The 20226-nt window shown below is 31.6% G+C and overlaps 1 protein-coding gene and 1 long non-coding RNA gene across 2 annotated transcripts; one reads left to right on the forward strand and one right to left on the reverse strand.

Annotated features, from left to right (window-relative positions):
• The first annotated feature begins 3586 nt into the window (after window positions 1-3586).
• On the forward strand, window positions 3587-4703 carry LOC129913556 (uncharacterized). The gene is made up of 3 exons (XR_008772067.1): window positions 3587-3803; window positions 4211-4504; window positions 4554-4703. It is a non-coding gene; the product is annotated as an uncharacterized LOC129913556 (long non-coding RNA).
• A 5918-nt stretch (window positions 4704-10621) lies between these two features.
• LOC129914889 (uncharacterized) lies at window positions 10622-12154 on the reverse strand. Its single transcript, XM_055994337.1, has one exon. The coding sequence runs from the start codon at window positions 12152-12154 to the stop codon at window positions 10622-10624; it is 1533 nt and encodes a 510-aa protein (XP_055850312.1).
• Window positions 12155-20226: the final 8072 nt, after the last annotated feature.

Genomic DNA, 20226 nt, shown 5'->3' on the forward strand with positions numbered 1-20226 from the left:
TGAAATTACTTACAATAATATTCTACAATATACTAAAGAAATCTAATCGAGTTCTAAATACAAGCTCAATATTTGTAAATAATTAATTTTTTTTTGTAGATTATTCATTATATAAAAGTGAATTAAAACAAAACAAAAAAGTAAAAAAAAAAATTAAATATTAGATAAAGAAAAGGAAACAAAAAAAAAAAATATTAAATATAATTATTACAACTATACTATTACATATTATTATTATAATGAATTAAGGGATGATGATTTTTATTAAGTACTATAATTGTATAATTTTTTGAGTTCTATTTAATAAGTTACTTAAAAAGTGATAGCGAAAAAAAAAATCTAAAAAAAAAAATGTTAGAAATTATATAGAAGAAAAGAGAAAAAAAAATAATAAAAAAAAGTTTCCAAAACTGAATTTGCGTGTTTTATTTATGCGTTGTACCTATGTGTGAGAATTTATTTAGGTTTATTTTACGTTTTTTTTTCTAACGAATCCAATACAAAGAGCTTTTGCATTATATGTATGTATGTATAATAAAACCAAGAGAAAAAGCTTAAGTTCTCGGGGGCTTTTTTCTTATTAGGGAACGTGAGGGTGCGAGTCACTTTTGGCAGATTACAAAACATCAACCCAAACTTGCAGGTTCATTATGCGTTCATTCATGTTCCCTCAATTTGTTGATGCTTACTGTATGATACCCAGTCCCATCATGCTTAAGCTATATCTTTTAGAGAAGACTTTGGACCTGTAGTATGTGAGTGAATTTTCGGTGTAGGGTAGGATGTCGAACTCAATTGCAGGCCATTGGTCTCATGTCAGGATGCTTTCGAGGAACGGGCCAAGCTAGTGTGATTCTTCTTCAACTCCAGCTCTAATGGAATTCATTAGAGATTTGCGATCCTCGAGTTGCACAAAAAAGTTTATGGATTCTTCTATTGTTTCGGTCTACGCAGAATATTTGTTTTTAAACGTATACGTTTTTGACTCTTGAACAACAAATGATTTTATTAATAGTTAATAAAAATAATCGTTTGTGGTTTTTTACAGTAGCCGTGTTTTTTTGGTACCTAGTAAAATTTTGAACAGTTTCAGAATCGTTCGAATGAATTCCGGAGAGTCCCGGACGACCAAACGAAAACGCTATAAGTCTTTAATTCTAAATTCTTATTTCTTGTCCCTAATTAAGCGTTGGGCTAGTGGTGACCCTACTCAATCAATTTATTTTCCAATAAAAAAACACCTGTTCATCGGAACTAGAATTACGATTGAAAATTGTTCAATTTCAGAATTTTTGCAATACATCTTAAAATAATTCTTGCCTATAAAGGGGTATAGTGAAATTTTTCCATACCATTTCCTAATCATAAGTTTACCTGTCTGAAAAACTATCAAAAATGAGTGAACATTTTCAATTTGTACTTTTTCAACTTTTGAGCCAATATTGTTAAGGCTTAAGGAGTAGGATTTCAAGACACTAGTATTGCGAATGTCAATAAATAGTTAAAAATTACTGAAATTTGGTGTTTTAAAATCTAATTTATGGAATTTTTTAATTTTGTATGGAATTTTTTAATTACATACATTTACTTACTTGTAATACCAAAACCAGGAATAAATGAGAAGGTACATAATTCGTTATTTTAACTAGATTGGCAGGTTGTTATGTAGGTATAATTGCCATGTGAGGGTCAGTTAAGCAACGTATAGGTACAATAAAGAGAATAATCAAATAAGCGTGCGTCGATTAAACTAGGCTTAAGCCAGAACTATAATTGCCGGTTGCGTCGGATGAAACGGAGGGGAACAGCGCTCGCAACCGCACTCGACGGATGAAAACTTGTCGAAAAGTCAAAGAAAACAACAACAAAATCGTGAATTTGACATTAGCATCCGACTGTTTCCTCCAATTATAGTTCTGGCTTTAGGTATCGAAACAGAATTTCACCTTCACCCATACATAAGGAGGAGGTTGGGTTTATTATTTATTAATATTGTAAAAGGGTATGAAAAAGAAATATCTTTTTTGTTAAGCTTTATGCTTTGCGCCTTACATACGAATTTTATTTCGGAATTGTCACCCTGTAAACAAATATAAGTGTTAAGCAAGCCTTGGGACCAGAATATAAAGTCAAAGGACAAAGAACTTCCTCTTAACATAATAACATTATATACATACGTATGTAGATATAGATACAATATATGTATGAGTATCGATATCAACAACAAGGTGAATAAATCGTACATCGATGTTGTTGCCAGCATCCATCCAGTCAGCCAGCCAGCACAGCCAAAGTATTGGTTTTGCAGGTCTACCAATTTTGAAGCACTAACTAACCAAGGCAATCGAAAATCACTCGCTCGTTCATTTTCTGGATCCGGTGTGTATCGGTATACCGCGGGTATGGGTGACATTTGGGACATGCATTAAACATGTAGCGATTGAAACATAAACGGGAAGTTATTAGTGGATGATACCAAAATTAATGTCCTTCGGCTAAGAATGTATGTGCATACATTAGGATTACTCTCGTTCATTCTCGCACTCTGTCCTTGTCGCCGTCGCCGCTGAAATTGAAATATAAGGACTAGAACGAACGACGAAGGCAGTAACATCAACTTCAGCATCGACATCAGTATCGGCATGCAGTGAGGGAAGTTGGAGCAAAAGCAGAGATGGGGATTTCAATCTTTATTTACGAAACGGCTCATCGATTTTCAGAGGGAGATTAAGTTGTTAATTTTTAAGGCGTTGCTGCAAGGCGTTATTTGGTTAGAGTTACGATAATATTTTGTTGTGTATAAAATAGTATACCTATACACTCGATTCGAACACAAATGCCAAACACAAGAAATTTGTGTGGCACTTAAGCTGTGTTTATCATGTTTAAATCATTAATTGGATATGTAATTGGTTTAATAATTATTATAAGCTGCAAGCAAGAACTTATATTTGTATTGTGGGATAATTATTATGTATATCCATATCCGGGCCCAAGGAGCTGCATTATTGTACTCTAAAGGGACTTGCCACCTTAAAGGTGTTGGACGATATGAAAAGTAGGTACCTTTTAAACCTGCAGTTAAAACATTCAAAAACCATTATTAATATTTTAGGTAAGAGAAGGAAGTCCATTTTTGTTAATACCTACATTTTTTTATATTCAAATTAAAAAAAAATTAACTTCTAAAATAAACTTATTAAGTTACATATTTTTTTTAAAAAAATTACGTAAAACGAGATAAGAGTAAATCTTCCGAAAATCAATTCTATTTAGGTATTAGCTATAATGTATAGGAACTTTATAACTAAGGGGAAAATTAATTTTTGCTTAAAGAAAACCACTTGTTTAAAAAATGCTTTTTACATATAAAAATGTTCTTATATTTTTCAAAAACTAAGTTGAAAAAAAGTACATATTCTTAAAAGTCCAAAAATGTGTGTTTTTTTTTTTGAAAATTTTATAAAACTTTAATATCACGCTTCCTTTTCGGTTATATGGTAGATATCGTGAATATTTGCCAAAAACTATGTATTTTAAGTATCGTTCATGCCGTTTTCGAAAAAGAAAAACTCTCCTGTTTTGCTTGACAAATGTTAAAAAATACTCGAATTATTTGGTGGTAACATTTTTGTTGATTAGTTCGTCCTTCATTGGTACAAAATTACGATAATTCGATTGAAACCAAATCAATTTGTTCAATTTTTTGACATGAATATTGCCATTATCGATAGTCAGCAATCGCTTGGAGACAATATTTTAGATGAATCTTTTAGGAATCCAACTCACATGCTTTATATCAGGTAGGTATAAATTTTCTTCAAATAGCGCCATTACATAGTTGATGATTTGAAACAAGTTTTTTATTAATCGGCGCGATAGATTTTGAAGTAACAAGTACCTAGCGCAGCGTATAGCTGAAATCACTAGAAAAGTTAGTCATTAAGACTATGTAGTCTGTTTTTAGTCTTTTCATTTTTATGTTTAACGGACAACTAAATATAAAAACAAAAATCATATAACAACTTGTTATTTATATGATTTTCGATAAAACGATATCTTCGTTTTTTCTTAGATGCCGTTGAAAACGGATTTAAAATCTTTTTCTAATGTCCAAGAAGTCATCTTGAGAGCCCAGTGGACATACAAATGATATAAATAACTCAATCTGTGCTCGAAAATATATAAGAAAATGAGGTTTTTTTTTTAGCATTTTTCCGCAGTTCTAATGGTCATGCTATTCGGAGGAAGAACGAATCCCAACTAAACAAAATTCATAAAATCGGACCAGAAGTTCGTGATTTATTATAAATGCTGTAACAAACATGAATTTCGAATGAAATATTAAAAAAATTGGCGATGAATAGCAAACTGGCTGACGTTTAAACAAAAACTAAGGAGCTAAAAAAATCCAGTTACAAGAACAATATAGTTGTTTGCATAATCCCACTTTGGCCATCTCATCAGTATCAAAACCTTTGAAAAGTTCAGAACTACTAAAAAGGTAAATTTGTCATCTTCGAATACTTCCCTAATATCTTCTTTAATTTTAGTATCATCGGTTTTACAATGGACACAATTTTTGCAGTTTTCCACTACACAGGACAGATATTGTTGTTATGATTGGTTAAAAATATGAACAAGGGTCGTAAAAAAAATTTCTTAAAAATGTCTCTACCAAAAAATACAATTAAAAAAACATGTATTGCATTTTTTAGGTGCGTAAATATTTTCTGGTTTATCAAAATTTTGTTTTTCAGCTGTTTTAACAAAATAAAAAAAAACTTTTCTATGCAAGTTACTTTTGAACAAAATAGGCAAGACTTTTCAAAGTTTATACATTAGATATGGTAGATTAGATACTGTACTGATCCTTATAATAAAAATCCCCTGAAGGGTACCAAAACTGCAGTATTCCAAGTCTAGGCTTGACCAAAGGCTGCTACCCTGGTTTAGATTCACCATCATACATCTTTAAAATGTATTTGGTGATATCCGTAACTGAAACCACTTATATTCGATATTTCATTTAAACCCCCAATATTTTTGAGTCCATATTCTATTTTTTCTGTCTAGGTACCCATGTTTTTTAATTGGACCTTACTCTTTTCTTTGTACAAAGACAAAATAAAAAATAATAAAATAAAAACGTTGCCTGCTACCACTATACCAGTGTAGTGTATAGTCAAGCCACTTTAAAAATGTTATCATCATCTCGAGTATCATCACGTTGAAGTATTTCAATCAATCATTCGGAATGAGCCATCACGGAGTTAACTACAAAGTGCAAATGCCACTTAAAAATGCAATTTAATTTCCTCAATTTATTTTATCATCCCATGCGAGTTGACTTGCACTTGCACATAACATTCTGCCACAACACCACATCAAGCTTACTCCTTGAGGGTAGTCATTACCGCTATATCTACATATACTCAAACATCTCTCAAGCCCCCCCCCCCCACCTTATACCAGTCGCCCCAGCCCACACCACAAAACAGCGTCATACCCTTACCGCACGGTAAACATCGAGAAAATATTCAACATGTATGGAAATCGTGTGAAAAACTTACCAATATTTATGGCCACTGGAAATCACTTGATATTCCAACGCCAGGCCCCATCGAGGTTTCGTTCCTTTATTTTTATTTTTTTTTACCATAGTTACCAGTTACCAACATCGCAACACACCAAACCAAAAAACTCAAACCGACCGACACGACAACGGCGATGCTGCGCTACTCTGCTGCATTTTACATAAAAATTTACTGACACTCACTTCCTAAATGATGGCCCAGCAACCGCTATAACCAAGGGCAGCGTCCTTGTCGTCCTTGTGTGCAACATTGAGCACATTCGAAACGAAAACAGGGATGCTGCTTACCATCTTTGCCCGATTTTCCTTTTCTTTTTTATTTATTTTTTCGTTGGTCGGTTTTATTCTTCTTTTTTAATGTCAAACGATAAATTGTTGATTGCCTGAAGGCGCGAGGGTGCTTAAGAGAGAAAAGGGAGACACATACAGAACACATAGAGAGTAGTGTGCAAGGCTTCAAGGCTAGGATCACATACGAGGTCAAATCAAGATCTTAAAAACGATTTGCAGAATTCTCCTTCCCCGAATTGCACATAAATGACACACCAGGACGATGAAGAGCGATATAAAAGGGAACTGTGTAAACCATTGCCCCGACCTCCCCTATTCCATATTCATTCTCCACCCTTTCGGAAAGAATATGAGTTCATTTCCTTGCGAGAAAAAGTAAAAGATTCAAGGATATATCGAGAGAGGGGGATTCCCTTTGAGTTTTTTCGTACTTAAATGTATTTATTTCACAAAAAAATGTCATTATTTTGGATGATGCGCTTCTGCTGTTGGGATGTTTATGGCACTTTTGCATAGGTATTTGGGAAATTTACAGTGGTGGTTTAGTAGCTTACACTTAAAATTGAGTGGGGTTATAAAATTGGTACATTTAAATGAAGATAGCAAAATATAGCGACCTCTAGATAAGGATGTCCCGTTTCTTTAATCCACTTTGTCAAATTTATGGATGTCATGTACTCGTATATATTTCCAACTCAAACTGGTGTCAAATTTAGGTCACGCAAAAATGTTGATTTCCAAAATCAAGTATTTATTATGTAGGTATTGTAGTTTCTAAATTTTGTATGAAGCCAGAAATCATATTTCGATTCAAACTTTGTTTGCGATGACGCATGTAGAAAGAAAATACCGATTAGCTGTGCCAGTGCTTATTCCGATTCCTGCTTTTTAAGAGATCCACCGGATTTGTTGTCGACCCATGGGGTATCAGTCCTAAGGATGCTTTTTTTTATAAAAAATAATTTCAGAATAATTATTACAAAAAAAAATCAGTAGAAATGTTGAGGTGAGTTTTGTAATAAAATATTACAATAAGCCCCAATTTATTCACTCTCCATTAAATTTCAAGCCCCGTATAAAATGGGAAATTTTAAAATGCGTATGCGATTTGACAGATTTTCCATTTTTAATGGCGATTTTAAATATAATGGAGTGTGAATAAATTGGGCCTATGATATTGTAATTTTTGTATATTATTTACTCTGTTTTTGTTTGTTTTTGACTTTGCAGAACCACTTTTTATTGAATTCTAAGTTGAACTAATCCAAGCCGTAAAGATTTTGAGAGTCTTAAAGTTGGTCATTCAGAATTTTCTGTACATAATGCATAAAATAATTATAAATTATTTTTGTTTAGATAATTCTGGTTACTGTAATCTATTTTTATAGATACAGCTAGAATAATCTCATATCTAATTTGGGTCACTATGGCGTATGAGTAACATATTTTTCGAAATGGTAGTTAATAGTTCAAACTTTCTTTTCTTCTTCGAGAAATTTTAAGTAGTAAACCGAATCGAATTAAACGCAAAATATGAAATATTGAATGAGAATGGTGTTCATTTTGTTTACAATATTTTGTAATTTTATTTTTTAATTGTAAGAATTCTTCAAAGAGAAATTGAATAATATATTTTTAAGAATAATGAAATGTTCTTATGCTCAAAGTTGCTTAGCATGTTATTTTTTTTTATATTTCATTTTATAAGAAAATTAAAAAAACAGTATTGAAAGTTGGTTTTAAAATTACGAATACACCTTCTTAAATCAATCTAAAATGAAGTATACCATTTAATTTCTCGAATAAAAATGAAAAAATAATTTTTTTAGATAGGTATGTACAGTACATATACACAAGTTTTCGAAAATTATTAAAAAAAATCGTTTGAAGAAATCGTTTTTTTTTTTTTACAAATTTCAACCAAATTCGTCAGTTTAAAAAAAATTGTTTTTCAAAAAAAAAAAAAAAAATTTACAAATTTTTAAAAAATTCAAAAACAGTGTTCTTGAAATTATTTTCCGTTGTCTATCTTGAAAGCCTAAAGTACTAAAGCGATTTTCTTTAAATTTGGTAGTCATATCATGGCTACTTGTCTCAAAACCAACTCTAAAGATTAATTTTTTTGTGAATATCGTAATTTTTTTAAGTACAAACACTTTTTTTTAACCGTTATCAACCTGTCATGGAATTGATTTCTTCATTTATGAATAACTCGTAAACGATTTCAATTTTTAAAATTTCCGAAATACACAATTTTGGATTTTATTCAAATTATTTCAATAAAATACGTCATATTAATTTAATTGAAATAATCCATTTTGTCGGAAACGGAGTTCAAACTTTTGGAAACTTTTTGATTTTTGAAAAAAAAGGTTTGAAAATTAAAATTCATATTCTTATAGAAAAATATTTTTTTTGGTAAAAGGCTCAAACGGTTTTTAAATTTGTCTTTCTAAAAATTCATTGTTGTACCCCTACTGTTGTTCCTTAAGTGAACCATGTTCATTAAAGTCCAAAAACTTTAGTCAAATCATTGTGATTTTGTGTTTATTAGATTAGACGTTGACAAAAATCTTGAAAAAAATGTGGCATATAAAGAGTACGAATGTTTGATTAATTGGTCTTTGAAATGCAATAAGGCCTGTATATTTTGTTTGTACCTTTCACGATGGAATACAAAGATCCAAAGAGCTTAATTTGAACAATATTGACAACTTATTTTTAATTCTAATAAGCCACCAAATGTATTACTACAGTGATAGAACTTTTAGAAAAAAAAAGTTTCTCTGTTTTAATTAAATCCGCTTCAATTATCCATGTAAAATACTCGATCAAATCCATCTCAAAATCAATCAGTTTAAATGAAATATTAGAATATCTTCATTTTTTTTTTTTAATTTTGGATTTTAAAATTATTTTTGCAAACATTTTAGACAACATAATCAAAATTGCAGCTTCCACCTTAACTGAGGAGATAGAGACCCCTCCCACACTATTTTTTGTCTTCATAATCCACCTCTAGCTTTAGTTACATTTTGTGAAAATGACTGTAGCCTGATATCGATAAGGTCACTATGGTGTATACGTATTTTTTTTAAATTATATTATGATGACTGCATCTAAGGACAATTTTATTCTTTTAAAGAGTTTTCTTTGTCAATTTAAGTTTTTTTTATGGTAAGATTCTTTACCAGAACTTATATATTTTTTGAAACATGGCTTCTTGGACGATGAGGTTATAAAAATCGAAAGGTATAATTTGAAAATTTAAGAGATTCCATGTGTAACAGAAATGATGTGTTCTATATGAAGTGTAATCGATAATATTGCAGTCACTTGCTTGTATTGCCAATACAATTAGAATTGTAGTATCGGTCTACACTCTTGTGGAACTCATCAAACAAAGATGATGATTCAAGATATTTGTGCACCTACAATCTGCTTAAAACTGTTGTATTCACTCTTGAAATGCATTTAAAACATAAATTTAAAACTTACTCCTACCAAACGTGGTATCTATACAAAGAAGGTAAGAGTAGCATTTCAATTCAAATATCAATGTGTAGTGTAAAGTGTGTAGTGTGTAAAGTAGATAAATCCATATTCATAATCATAGAATTTAATGCTTAGCTGCAAAGAGAGAGAGCGAGATGAATACTTCAGATCTCAAATGGTAACAGAAACAACAACAACAGGTTCAATTTCCTTGACAACTTAATACCTCTCACCAGGAAGTAGGTATAGAGCATTTATCCAACTTAAGAAGCAACAATGTATTCCATTCATTTTCATATCTTGGTTGGAAAAGGTAAAATGTAAAAGGCTACAAAGATGACGACGACGTCGACGATGATGATGAAGACGACAACGACAAAGACACCAACGACATCGATGGCACATGGAGTAGTCCTTTTATTGTAGAGGATACTCATTCAACTTTCTATATACTTCAGGATGCCGTCGGTATCCTTATTTGTAACCCATATCACATGCAATTACCTGTTCAATCAATTTCCTCCTGCTGTTCACTATGTTGTATACGATCTCTAGAAAGTTCTTCGTTTTTGTTTCGGCTCTTAGGTCTTTTTTGATTATAATACAATATAGTACTTTTTTTTATAGAAAGGAGCTTCACTGATATCTTAAGGGTAAAACAGACCTTTAAAATCATCCTTCTGATGTTTGGAACTATCTTTCTTTTGCTTTGAAGATGACTATACAAAAAATAAACGAACAACATTATAATCATTTCTTTTTAGAAAATGGTGCTTCTAGTAGAAAGGTGAATTGAAGACTATAGAGAGTACCCGTATACCTAGTCTATTCTATGAATTTTTGGATAATGCAAAACAAAAAAATTGTATTGCCACCTCTACCGCGCATCTTTGCCAATTTCGCAAATAAAAACACTTGTGCTTAACAGAATGTATATTTTAGAGGAAGATATTGAAAATTGATAAGTCTCTTCCTTATTGACCGAAAAAAGATTGAAGAAAAATAAAATAAAAAACAAAAACACAAACAAAATTTAGTTTAGTTGTACTTTTTTTATATTTATATTTTTCCAATACCGAATGCATTTCGGAAGGCAATTGGCCTACCATCATCAGCGTAATACGCGTGAACAACTAAAAAGTTATAAGTTGATACAATTAAAACAAAAAAGAGCAATAACAAAATTTAAAAAATAGAGAGTAACATTGAGATTATTACATGTAAATTACACAAACAAAATTATTTAGCAAGAGCAAATAAGTTAGAAGTTATTGGACTTTCTTCTATATTCATCAAATTCTCGGTGATGCTCATGTAAATTGATTCATATGCGTCTAATTTCGATGGAAGGGGTACACTCTTTATTAGCTTGTAGTTGTCGAGGAGAGGTGTCATGTTATGAGGTTCAGTGTGGGTCAAATCAAATGCATGAGCTGCAACTGCTTTTTGAATGTCTTTGTTGTTGATGTACCTTTGATGTTCAGCTATACGACACTCAACAGCGCGCTTTGTCTGTCCGATGTATTTGCTGCTACAGGTGGAACAATTGATTTCATAAATTCCGCTCTTTTTGTTCATTGGTTTGGCGTCTTTGGAAGAACCAAGAGAAGAGCTGAGTTTGTTTTTGTTGGAATTTACGATAGTCAAATTAGCTTTACTGAAAGTGTGTTTAAGTTGATTACAGATTTTTGGCACGAAAGGAAGTGCGACACGACGATCAGTGTTGATGTTCTCTGCATTTTGGGAGAAAAGAGTAGAGCAATTCTTCTTCTTGATTCTTTGGGTATGCTTTTTAATCAATTGGTCGATGAGAGACTTTTTATAACCGTTGACTTGAGCTAAGTGTAGAATATGCTCGTATTCGTTTTTATAATCAGCCACAGAAAGAGGTAATCGACACATACGATAAATCATCGAATTGAATGATGCTATTTTGTTTTGATAAGAACAATATGAATCGTGTGTTATGTATCTGTCAGTGGTAGTTGGTTTTCTGTAAACATCAAATTGAATTTTACTACCAAAACGTTTTATTTTTAAATCCAGAAAAGATAATGTGTGATCTAATGCATTCTCCAATTCATAAGTAAATTTGATGCTACTATGACGACTATTTATTAGATTTAAAACACGTTCGACATCCGATTTTTTAACAACAGCAAAGGTGTCGTCAACATATCGCCACCAAATTCTGGGGAAAATCTCTTCATCTTTCATTTCTCTCTCCAATTTGCACATAAATGCTTCGGCGATATAAGGTGAAAGACTATTGCCCATGCTGCAACCAAAGTCGTTGGAATAATACGTGTTTCTAAATTGAAAACAATTATATTTCATGCATGTTTCGATTGCTAAAATATATGCATTAGTGTGTTCTATTGAAACATTTGATTTTTGTAGGTGTTCTTTAATAGCATCTAAAGCTACATTGACTGGAACGCTGGGAAAAAGGGCAGTAACGTCAAACGAAATTAAAATTTCATCCTCTGTCAATTCGATGTCTTTTACTTTTTCAATGAATTCAAAGGAGTTCTCGACTGAAAAACCTTCAAATCTGCCAAACTTTTTCATTTCAGACATAAGCCATTTCGCCGGTTTTTCGAAAGGCGAATTAACACATGATACGATTTTTCTCATCTTATCTCCGGTTTTGTGAATTTTCGGTAAACCGTACATTAGAGGCACTTGGGGGTTCGATTCTCTTAAACGATATTTGTTTACATCGAAAACTTTATGTAGAATGTCTATGATGGATTTTGAGTCTTTAACCATTTTATTAAGCGGATTACGGCAAACCTTGAAATTATCTTCAGTAATTGACTGAATCATCCGTTCATTGTAATCATCAGCGTATTACGCTGATGATGGTAGGCCAATTGCCTTCCGAAATGCATTCGGTATTGGAAAAATATAAATATAAATAAAGTACAACTAAACTAAATTTTGTTTGTGTTTTTGTTTTTTATTTTATTTTTCTTCAATCTTTTTGCGGTCAATAAGGAAGAGACTTATCAATTTTCAATATAATCGAGACCACAAATTTTGTTCCTTTTAACAGATTAACTTGTTAATAAAAATTTCGTTTTGTTATTAGAGGAAGATGTTTTAAATGTGAAATACATACCAAAAATCCTACCATACTCTTGCACTTTAAATGAAGTTTTAAAAAACAGGAGTTGGTGGATTTTAGATTGAGAGTGAAATTCTTTGGCGATACTTATCATAAAAAATCATGAACTAATTTTTTCTGATCCTAGATTTATCTTTCCTACAAACTATAAATTAATTTATTTGTAGAATTTCTGAGACTAAAAGAACACAAAGACCAAAAAAAAAAAAATAATAATTAAACGGGAAAATAAATAAATAATAAATAAAATGCACGACTAAAATGCTAAATTTTTTAAAACTATTTATACAAATTTCGTAAATTTATATGAAAATAACAGCAAATTAAAAAAAAAAACATAAAATTCGTTCTTCAAATGAAAAAACAACGCTTTAAATAAAATCGAGTATTTTTACAAAAAAAAATTAAAAATCGTCAGAGCCGTTTTTAAAAAAACTTATTTTTTATACCTAATGATTTTTTGAAAAAAATGTTTTAAAATAAAGTTCGTATGTAGAAACTGTTAATCAACACCTAAAACCAAAGTTTCAAAAAAAATTAAAAGTCTCGTTTTCGAAAATTCGATTTTTCAAAAAAAAAATTCAATCCAAAAATTATTTATTTTTCAAAATTTAATTTTTGATTTATATAAAAATTATAAAAGTGCTTTTATTTAAAAAAATTCATTGAAATTAAGCAAATCATTTGGCAGAAAATCAGATTAAAAAAAAAATAAAAACGATTCTATGGGAGGTACCGTTAATAACGGACCTTGTCTAAGAACTAATACTTGAATTGTTTTTATCAAAATCGTAGGAGTCGTTCTTGAGAAAACTAAAATTTTTACAAAATTGGTAAATGACGTTATTTTTGGTTAAAAAAAATTAATTTCAAAAACCCTCTGTAGTACAGGATCCAAAAACTTTTACATATTAGTTTGAAGTAGATCGGCCCATCCTTATACAGACCGACAGACATCCTGACAGACTAACGAAAAGACGGACTTTCGAGGCCCTCTTTTTTGCATTCTCTATCATCGTACTATCATGAAAAATTGTTATCTCAACTTTTTTTTTTTTTTACGAATGCATAACTTGATATATTTTTATAGTACCTATATCGCAAGAAAAAATTGAGTTTTTATTGCTTTAAAAACATCGAAAAATTGCGAAAAGTGCGACACATGTGCGACAAGTGAAACATTTGTGACAATTGCGACATGTGCGACAAGTAGAACTAGTTCAAAACGTGCTACAAGCACAACATGTGCGACTCATTGCGACAAGCTCAACATGTGCAAGAAGTCTGACAAGTGCGAAAAGTGCGACATGTGTTACATTTGCGGCAATTGTGACATGTGCCACAAGTCCACAAGGGCGACAAGTGCAAAGGTGCGACATTTGCGACAAGTGCGACCTAAACGCGACCTAAGCTTACTCTTCGGGCTTGGTATTTTCTATTTTCTACTATTACACTGCACAACAAAATTAAACTTTTTGTATAATGAATAAACCAAACAATACTTTTCCAAAGGTTTTTGCTGTGAACTCGAATCGGAATTGAAATATTCTATCACCTCCCGTTTTTAAAATATTACTATTCGAAAATGCAAAAACACCTGTTTCTGAAGTTATGCTGCAATGTGAGGGAATTTTTTGTACACCTTTTGTGAAGATTTGTATAAGAATTGCTTTTTTTCTTTAAAAATCTGTTTAAATTTTTGTGATGTCTTTTCTATAATCTGAGATATTTTAATTTGAAGCTACTGCAGTTTGAAATAACGTTATTGGTAAAATAAGCCAAAACATACGTACTAAAACTAAAGATATCTCGGGTAATAAAATAGATGTCGGAAAGATTTAAACAGATTTTTACAGAAGAAAAACAGTTCTTATATAAACCGTTAAAAATTATGTTAAAATAAGGTACCTCACATCATAGCATAACCTCAAAAACAGCAAAAAAACGTTATTTCCGCAAATTCTAATATATATTTCAATATTTCAAGAACTAAGACTGATAGAAAATTTCTGACTTCATATTCGAGTTAGGCACACCAAAAACTATTGGAAAATTATAGTTTATTTTATACATAGTAAAAATAGTTAAATTTTGTAGACCAGAGCTATCAGCCAAAAAACGTGTTTTTGTATTTTCTAATGGCAATATTTCAAAAACTAGAGCTGATAGAATATTTCTGACCGGATTCCGGATTCGAGTTCAGCACATCAAAAACCCTTGGAAAAGTATTGTACAGTTTATTCATCCAAAACCTTGTTGTGCAGTGTTATCAATCCCAATTACAATATAACTCCATAAAATTTAGTAAGGGTATGAAAAAAAAAACTTTCGCAAAAACAAATTTCTATACAATTGTAATGAACTTATTCCTTCTTAGGTAGAACAAAACTTTTTTTTGGTTACCAGTGTTTTTAGATTGTTGAACATAGTTCAGTTGGTTTTCGTTTAGCGGTGAATTGGGTGGAGTATTTGTGGATGTTGGTTGCTGCTGTCAGTGGTATAGAACACAATATACCTGTATAAAAGTTTTTTTTTTCTTGGTATATCCTTGGCATTGTCGTTTGGTTGTCTTGGCTTGCTCTTTAGTTATTTATTGAATTTATTCAATTATTTATGTTAATATAGAATGAATGACGAGGTACATGTGTTTTTCTATACCTTCATCTTGGTAAAAGGACTCTTGTTTTCTTTTTTTTTTTTTGTTTCTGTTTCTCTTGCCACAACAAACAGAGTGGAATGGAATTCCCTCCCCACATCTAAAGGATAATCCATATCCATATCGTTGGAAAGGTGATGTTGGGCCAAAAAAAAAAAACATATTTCGAGCAACAAGGTCTTCCATCTAGCTACCTACCCGAGTTTCGATATACAGTAGCGAGCAAAAAAAATGCAAACGAAAAAGGTGAAAAGAGTTTTACATGATAACTAAGTCATTTTACATCGTTATGCTACCAAATTTGGCACACAATATTGAAAATGTTTTATTTTCACGAAACAGAGTCGATTTGTGGAATATCTTACTTCAAGACAATTATTTGGTCAAAAGTCTGCCTAAATATGCGTTTTTAGCCGAGCAAAAAAAATGCAAATGTGTAAAAAACAATAAAGTATAATGATTTATTCATATTTTTTGTTTATGTTTTTGGTTTTTTAGGTTCATATTTTATTAATATTTTGTTGGGAACCCTTTATTTGAAACAAAGGCGCGGATTTTTTTGGTATTGAGTCTATTAAAGACTATCATAAATTTTATGGTATTTGTTCACATTCTGATCAAATTTGCTCCATCAGAACTTTGCATTTTGAATGCTTTCGCTTTCTAATCACCCGATCTACAAGATAATACAAATTTTCTGTGGTATTGGGGTCTGAAGATCGCGTTAGACACTTCAGAACAGCGAAATTGGTCATTTTCAAAAAGCTTTTTTCTAACCGGCTGGTGTTTTTGGGGTCATTATCTTGTGTAAACAAGCTATTTTTGAGGCCAAACTTTGCGCAAGACGACCGGAAAAGAAAACCTTACAAAATTTCAATTAATAGCAGAAAGCGGTTTGATTTCGCGAAGTGCCATATGCATTGGACAAGTGAAAAAGTGAGGTATGATTTTTTTGAGCAATGAGAGCAAGTTCAACTTGTTCTTGTCAGATGGCTTTCACTGTCTGTGAAGGCCTCTAGGATATCGATATAACCCTATTTATCAAGTTCCTGCTATTAAACACGGAGGAGGTGTGGGGTAAGTATAAAATACTCATGAAAAGAAATTAATAGTAAGTTTTTGTTTAGGGTTTGTTTTCTCGAGAAGTGTGTCACTTGTGCCAAATGAAAAGAATAAATCGGATGAATGCAAAAATGTGCAAGGACATTGTGGAAACCCATATGTTCCACATTTTTAGTCCAATATCCCCGAAAACAGCTTGTTTACACAAGATAATGACCCCAAAAACACCAGCCGGTTAGAAAAAAGCTTTTTGAAAATGACCAATTTCGCTGTTCTGAAGTGTCTAACGCGATCTTCAGACCCCAATACCACAGAAAATTTGTATTATCTTGTAGATCGGGTGATTAGAAAGCGAAAGCATTCAAAATGCAAAGTTCTGATGGAGCAAATTTGATCAGAATGTGAACAAATACCATAAAATTTATGATAGTCTTTAATAGACTCAATACCAAAAAAATCCGCGCCTTTGTTTCAAATAAAGGGTTCCCAACAAAATATTAATAAAATATGAACCTAAAAAACCAAAAACATAAACAAAAAATATGAATAAATCATTATACTTTATTGTTTTTTACACATTTGCATTTTTTTTGCTCGGCTAAAAACGCATATTTAGGCAGACTTTTGACCAAATAATTGTCTTGAAGTAAGATATTCCACAAATCGACTCTGTTTCGTGAAAATAAAACATTTTCAATATTGTGTGCCAAATTTGGTAGCATAAGGATGTAAAATGGCTTAGTTATCATGTAAAACTCTTTTAACCTTTTTCGTTTGCATTTTTTTTGCTCGCTACTGTAGATATAGGTTTTCTGACTTCAATTTTGTTCTTGGTATGTTGTTTTGAAAGTTTTCATTATCCTAGCCAAATTGAGGCAATAAATTTTAATAGTGTCAAGTGTTAGACACATGAAAGGATGTGCGATTATTTCTTGATTTTTTTTTGTTGTTTTTGCTTCTGTTCCTTGTCCGTTCGGATCCCTTTTTCTATATAGCTTGTTTGTGGAATATAGATAGATATGGGAGGATGCGGTGAGGATTGTGTAGATGGAAAAGAAAAGTCACCTCGGTTATGTTTCATTTTCATTTTCCCAAGGTGCCGTGTCCCCCTCGCTTCGTCCCGCAGAGAGATATTTCTACATCGTGTGCGTTAGCGTTCTTGGATCTCTGGAGGATCCTGATGGCTATACGAAAAAGGTATTTCATAATTAAGGAGTTTTTTTTGTAAGCTTCTTTGTGTGATTCATTCACTTAAGATGGAGTCTCTTGTTTTTAGGTCTCGCCATAGCATCGCCACCACCGCTTCTACCTACTTCGTTCAGTGCGAATCGTGTAGAGTATAGAGTCGAGTTGAGTTGAGTCGAGTCTTACTTTGCAAATGAATTGTTTAGTTATTCATCTAATGGATGCTGCGGAAGTGGGAGCAAAGGAATTGCACTCACTTAAGTACATCCATATCTAAGTGTCTTGCTTTGTGTATACTATATAAAGTATAGCCTTTATCCGCCGTTTGCTGTTGCTTGGTGCTGTTGGAGTTAAGAGAGTGGAGAGGACGACTTGACTCTGATGCTGATGCTGATGCTGATTCTACTCTGTGAATATAGAAAGTGCAGGTAGAATTTTATATGTGACACTTACTCAGAATTTGTTACAGTGCTAGATTCATTTTTTAAACTCATTTCTCTGCTGCTTTCCTCCATTACTCATAATTAAAGGAATTCATTTGCACAGGAAGTCCTCGAAAGCCTGGATTCTCTATCTCACTCTTTCTCTAGCATGTCTATGGTTTAAAATTTAGGGCGCTGTTATAAGAGCCAGGGGTAAGTTGAGTTCGGTAGTCGTCGTCGGTTGTAGAAGTTACAAGCTCTTTTTGATGGTACATATATATAAATTTGTATGTGTGTGTAGAAATATGTGACAGCAAAGAGAATATCAAGTGAATGTGTCCTAGGCATTTGGAATGGGTATATGGGAAATAATTAAAATTATTCTGATTGAGGTACAGGAACAGGATCTGCGTATTTTCATGATGTGAAAGAATGAGAGAGAGATAGAGAAAGAGTGAAGAACCGTGTGTTGATTTGGGTGAACGTACAAGTTGTTAGGTAATTTGTGTGACTTTAGACCTGTTAGATGGGTTTTTGTCAGATTCTTGTGGCACACACTCACTAATTAAAAATTTTCTCTCTTGGCATATGTTTCTCCTATATTGTGTATACGCACATTTGATATATATGTAAAATCCATAAATAATTCAAAAACTTCGAGACGAAGAGAAAATTAAAGCTTTTTGTTTCATCATCAAAATAAACGGACTTAACTAAACAATATGAATATTGCGTTTGTTCAAAGAATATGTATACAACACATTGTCATAAGCGTAGATTGTGAAGTTAACCGCAAGCCCTACGTCAACAATAAAGCAAAATAATAATCCTTCCACTGATTGGGTATTTGTGAGTCTTTTTGTGTTTTCAACAAACAATATTTATAAGCACGCTGTATTCGTGGACTTGTGGAAAGTTTTGAAAGTAAGTTATATTTTAAGGAATGAGCTGAGTTTTTGATGAGTCTATAATTTAATTGGTCTTTTTTAAAGTAGCTTTAAGGATTTAAATTGTATTCAATGAATTTTTTGTTATTCAGCTACTTCTCCTGAATGGGATGCTTAGTTTGGTTTGGTAAAAATAAAATGTAATGAGTTTTTTTTTGCAATTTAAAAAAATATTTTTATACTTCTTTATAGTTGTATATTCTAAGCAAATTTTACCATAACAACAAAAACGTGATATAATTATATCTGTCATTTCATTTCAATGGATACTATTTGTTTACGTAAGCCTCCAATTCTTTTTCGTTAATCTATTAGTCATCTGTGAACAGATACATATTCGTCCAGAAATCAGAATATCACTTTCACTTTAAAGCAGTTACGATCAGTTACAATTCGGGTGCCACGAACTTTGCGGCAGACTCTGGGAAAGATCAAAGAATGAGGGGAAAATAAATACCCATTAATCAACACTTAAAAACGAAATTTAAAAAAAAATCATCAAAGGAACAGAGTACCTACCTATAAAAATTGAGTTTTTCTACACAAAAATTAATTTCTTCAAATTTTTACTCTACGATTATATTCGGTAACTCAAATGCATCTGAACACAAAAATTAAGATTTTTCGGGAAAGTAGGAAATAAAAAAAGTTTCTTTGGCAGGTAGCGTTATTGTTAATGTTGATAACATTGCAAAAAATATTTTTTTATATTTAAAATGTACGATTTCATTTACATTTATAAATAAAGCTTTTCCATATACATACATTAGAATGTCCCAGCATATAAGGGAGAATTTTTTTTTTTCGTTTTTGAATACGCATACTCTTTAATTTTTTTCTAATTGACCCTAATAACTAAAATATAGAATATTATAGAAATCGGATAACGATAACACCAATACGATATTATTATGATACGGCGAAATCATCAAGTACTTACATGTAAATGACTCTAATAGAGTGTCCCAAAACAATTATAGTTGTTTTTTTTTTTAACGCATACCCTCTAATTATTTTTGAATCGTGTTAAAACACGTATAAATAAAATTTAATGTAACTAGGACCACAGCAACCCGTGCCGACTTGCGTTGATACATGTAAGTACTTGATGATTTCGCCGTATCATAATAATATCGTATTGATGTTATCGTTATCCGATTTCTATAATATTCTATCTTTTAGTTATTAGGGTCAATTAGAAAAAAATTAAAGGGTATGTGTATTCAAAAACGAAAAAAAAAAAAAAATTCGCCCTTATAGGCTGGGACACTCTAACATACATATATACATACATAAAATGTAAAATTGTTCTTAGTCACAAAAAGCAAATTTTACAGGGGACGATTTTTAAGTTTCAAATTGGTTAAAAGCGACAATTTTCTGCTCGTTTGCAGATAAAAACCTCAAAAATCAAGCAAAATAGACCAAAAATATGTATTTTT

This window comes from Episyrphus balteatus, chromosome 3, assembly GCF_945859705.1.
Source record: "Episyrphus balteatus chromosome 3, idEpiBalt1.1, whole genome shotgun sequence".
NCBI lineage: Eukaryota > Metazoa > Arthropoda > Insecta > Diptera > Syrphidae > Episyrphus > Episyrphus balteatus.